Source organism: Propithecus coquereli, unplaced genomic scaffold, assembly GCF_000956105.1.
Source record: "Propithecus coquereli isolate 6110/MARCELLA unplaced genomic scaffold, Pcoq_1.0 Scaffold201, whole genome shotgun sequence".
Taxonomy (NCBI): domain Eukaryota; kingdom Metazoa; phylum Chordata; class Mammalia; order Primates; family Indriidae; genus Propithecus; species Propithecus coquereli.
Window position 1 is genome coordinate 3,532,290 of NW_012145079.1, and position 1,531 is coordinate 3,533,820.

General features: G+C 33.9%; 1 protein-coding gene across 1 annotated transcript in view; it reads left to right on the top strand.

Moving 5' to 3' along the window:
• Positions 1 to 994: 994 nt before the first annotated feature.
• POSTN (periostin, osteoblast specific factor) overlaps positions 995 to 1,531 on the top strand; it is a 31,429-nt gene continuing 30,892 nt past the window's right edge. Inside the window, exon 1 of the mRNA XM_012643821.1 lies at positions 995 to 1,082. Coding sequence (XP_012499275.1) covers positions 995 to 1,082 — 88 coding nt within the window. The remainder of the gene's footprint in view (positions 1,083 to 1,531) is intronic.

Genomic DNA, 1,531 nt, shown 5'->3' on the forward strand with positions numbered 1-1,531 from the left:
GGGCTCTATTAAGAAAGCAGATAACATGGCAGGAACTTTCGATTCTACCTTCACCCCTTATAATCATAATCAAGTCTATCTGTTATCATTCTGGACTGTATTTAAAAAGATCTTTTTTGTTTTACTGTTGTTACATATTAATCAAGTCTATGTCTCTTTCTCTGAATACTTCATTCTTCACCTCCCATCAAACCTCATTGGATTTTTAACAGATTTCAGCTTCGTTACAGAAAAATTATAAACAGTTGCAGCTGTCTAACAATAAAAAGAGTTGCATTAGTAGCAGTGAGCATGCCAATAAAGAGTGAATGACTATTTATAGTGGTGATGTTGGAGATGTTGGATATATCGAGTTTTATTTATTCCTCTGTAATTCTAAAATTCTATTATTACGTTTTAGAAAGTAAATAACATGTATCATAATGTCTAAGCAGTCTAGAATTGAACACTGTTATATAACTGTATTAACAAGAATGTTCTAGCAGCTAATTTAATGATATTAAGTAGAACTAATTTTCATAAAACAGTTCTTCTGTCCTACTCAGTAAATTACTGACCACCTACCATTTGCACAAGGTAAAAGTAATAGACAGCTATTATATGAAGCAAACCAGAAACATACAGATGAAGGTAGAATGATTCCATTCAGAGAAATATAAATGACAGATTAATACTCTTCTTTCCACAAGGGACCAGGGAAGGAATATACTTTAATTTTTATGCTACCTTCTCTCCAGCTCTCCTTTTGAATTACCCCTTTCTTTTCTATACCTTAATACCAAGATTTAAAAATTGAAGAGGATTCTGAATCATATTTCAGAATTTGTTGTTTCATTGTATGCTTTCTTAACAAACTAAGCAGCAATTTGCAGAATTATTTTAACTCCCTAAGGCAAAATCCAATGGTAAGCTTAAACATAACTCTTCTGACACTGAGAGTCCTCTCTGACCCAATCCGGCCTCCCCTACTTGTACTGTCCCCCACTTGGACAACATGGAGAGTTCAGAAGCAATTTCTCTACATCACCAGTGGGAAAGCAACACTGATGTGCTGTTACAAAGCCAGCGCTTTGCAACAAAATGTAATAGAACAGCACTTTTACTGCAGGATGGTGTATAACTTGTTTATTCAAGTAGGTTGCAGTTATCATTTCAGCTTATTGTTGCTTTCTGGCATTCAAATTTCCTCAGATTTTCTGAACATTTGGCATGTGAGAAGCCGTAAGAATACACATTCCCTTGGCTAGGGATCGCATAGTGTAATATTAAGAGGCTTTTGTTACTCCTGATAAAATCAGAAGAAGCATCATTTTGGCAATACCCCTGTTTCTTAATATGTATTTAATTATTCTATTATTTTTAGATTAGTAATATTTGTTTCCAATAGGGGCTACTTTTGACCAGTGGTTATCAGTAGACGTGCTGTGTGAAGAGGTTCAACATCATGTGAAGTATGTAATAAAAAATAATAAAGCACAAATGTTTTCCCTTTATGCTTCATTTCAAAAATTAGAGAAACTTGCTAGAAGTA